At 24.1% G+C, this 2,821-nt stretch overlaps 1 protein-coding gene across 5 annotated transcripts in view; it reads left to right on the forward strand.

The window, feature by feature from the left end:
* Window positions 1–869: 869 nt before the first annotated feature.
* The window catches only part of LOC101509413 (MADS-box protein AGL24-like), a 7,483-nt gene continuing 5,531 nt past the window's right edge, over window positions 870–2,821 (forward strand). The window contains exons 1-2 of one of the 5 annotated variants that reach the window (XM_012716109.3): window positions 870–979; window positions 1,366–1,553. In XM_012716109.3, coding sequence (XP_012571563.1) covers window positions 1,366–1,553 — 188 coding nt within the window. In that variant the 5' untranslated portion in view covers window positions 870–979. The other 4 variants (XM_012716108.3, XM_004501582.4, XM_004501579.4 and 1 more) reach the window with 4 other exon arrangements.

The following is a 2,821-nucleotide window of genomic DNA, read 5'->3' on the forward strand; positions in this document are numbered from 1 at the left end:
TTATACCAAAAATATAATTTAAAAATAAATCTAAAGAATAAAACATAAAAATTTTATAGTATTAAATTTAAAATATGATAAATTCATTATACAAGACATATTATTCAATTATTAATAACAAAAATTAATTTTTAAATTATCATAGAAATTTTAAAATTGCAATATTATATTTGAATAACTTAATATTTTATTATTAACTTATACATGCATCTCAATTAATTGTATATATTACATCACAAATAATTATTTATTTAATATTTAAAAATAATATTTTTTATTTATCGATCGTATAACATATTATATATTCATATTTTACACCAATATTGTACAAATAATGCATTAAAATTATGTATAAAGCACTGATGGCATGCCAGACAGGTAGTATGGTCATTATGTACGGAATGCAGTAGTCTAGTCCCCATAAGTAAAATACCAAAACTATTTTCGTTTATGAAATGACTGCTTGGTTATTTAATTTTGGTAAGACAGTACGAGAGTATGAAAAAAAAATATTTTTTTATTATTAATTATATCTTTTTCTATGCCTAGTAAAAAAAAATAATCCTTACTATTTTAAAATATATAATTTATTTTTAGGGTCTTTTTTCTTCATATAGAAGCCCCATAATTAATTATATCCTTCTTCTTAATAAAAAAAGAAAAAACAATGATCAAGTAATTAAATTTAATTAATTAATTAATTTTAATTAAAATAAAATATTTAAAAAAATAAAATTTAAATCATAATTAAAAATAATTTTAATTAAATTTTATTTATTTTTTATGAAACTCTAAATTATTAGAATAAGATTATTTGGCAATTAAAAAATATATATAATTAGTAAGTAAGATAGAAAAGAGTGAGTGTGTTTTGTTTATATTTTGCTATAAAGGGAAGGGTCCCTTTCCTTTCTTAATATAACCAACTGACATTCCGATCAATTAAGGCCATCTCTCTCTCCACCACTTCCTTTCTTTGGTAATCTGTCTGCTAATATTTTCTTCCTTTTTTGTTTTCTTTTTCTTGTTTTCACACTAACCAACATAGTGCCATGGAGTGGTAAAATTCTAAAATCAACAAAATCCAAACCTCTCATATCATTGAATGGTAGGTCATTAACTGTTTTTCCTTGTTTAGCCAGATCTGAAATTCTATGTTTTCATTATTTCTAGGGTTTTTTTTTTATATACCCCAATATATTGTACTTTCCTTATGTAGTATTTATTTCTACTCTATCATTGTTTTGACCTTTTAGGATATAGCTAGGTACACTAATTACAACATGAATTTTTTTTTTTAATAACAAATGTTAATATTTTGTAGTCAATAAAGATTTGAAGTTGTTGATTCCACTTATTGTGCAGATGAAAATGAAGAGGAAGAAGATAACTATAAAGAAAATCGACGACAAAACGGCGAGGCAGGTAACATTTTCTAAGAGAAGGAAAGGGCTATTCAAGAAAGCTGAAGAGCTTTCAGTGCTATGTGATGCTGAGGTTGGACTCATTGTTTTCTCATCTACTGGGAAGCTCTTTGATTATTGCAGCACCAGGTACACCTTATGATTTTTCATTTCTCTCTTAAATATATTATTTTTTATTTAGTTTCAAATTTAATAATTAGCTCATATTTGCGCATTTTAATTTCTAACATACAATTTGCACATGTATTAAGAATAGTTATTAGTTGCATTTTATTTTTTTATGCAATCAAAAAATTATTATATTTCTTAAACTACATCTACCTTTAATTTAGTTTTGTATATATGATAAATTATTATATATGTTCAAGAATATTTTGAAAAAAAAAACACGTATGAAATTAATTTGTTTTGTTTATATTTGAGATTATAGAGTATATTTAAAGATTTTGTAATGTGTGAGTGTGAGGTGATTGGACATATGGAGTAAATCTTAGGACAGAAACCTCGTTCCAGTAGCTTAATAATATTTTCCTTAATATTATGGAAAATTTAGCTTATCGAAGTTTCTAGGAAACAGTGTTCTGAGAAATGTAAAGTTTGGAATGATAGGTTTTCGTTTGGAAGCTCAAGAAACGATAATTATGTGACTTTGAAACAAACCAGTTAGTTCTATATATGTCATTACATGAAATATTTGGGAACTATAATATGCTATATTTGATGTAGTATATTGTAATATTTGTGTGCATAATTTCTGTATCCCATAGGGTTAATTAATGATGATGGACTGATCTGATTGTTTGGAAATGGAGTAATATAAATTAAGTTAATTATAAGCATAACCAATTCAATGATAAATTATAAGGAGACAACAAAAATAAACATTTATATCACCAACTCAAGAAGAATGGAGTTGCATGGATTTGGAAATATACTATTCCAGCCTCCTTATAATTATTATTAATTATAATAACATATACATCAGAGTCATATAATTTTTTGTTTTGTAATAAAATATTTATAATGGAAATAGTAAAAATAATTAATATTTTGTTGTTGCTAATTTCTGTATAAATCTTAAAATAGAAGAAGTAAAGTATAATAAATTAATAAAATTGATAAGATATAGTAGCTATTAGTGGAATGGAATTTGTTTTAATGTTGTGAAATCTAAAAACTTTAAATTGATGATTGAAGTTGTTGAAATTATGACCTACACTTAAAGTCTTTAAGTTATCATAAGATTAGGGTTCCCTTGTTAAAAAAGGAATTAAAGCTCACACAAAAAATGTTAAAGGAGCTTAATTTAGAGCAAATTTGATATGGATGGTCTACTATGTCAGTTGCATGGACAAATCGAAAATCTAGGACATTGATATATATATATATATATATAT

Source organism: Cicer arietinum, chromosome 5 (assembly GCF_000331145.2).
Source record: "Cicer arietinum cultivar CDC Frontier isolate Library 1 chromosome 5, Cicar.CDCFrontier_v2.0, whole genome shotgun sequence".
NCBI lineage: Eukaryota > Viridiplantae > Streptophyta > Magnoliopsida > Fabales > Fabaceae > Cicer > Cicer arietinum.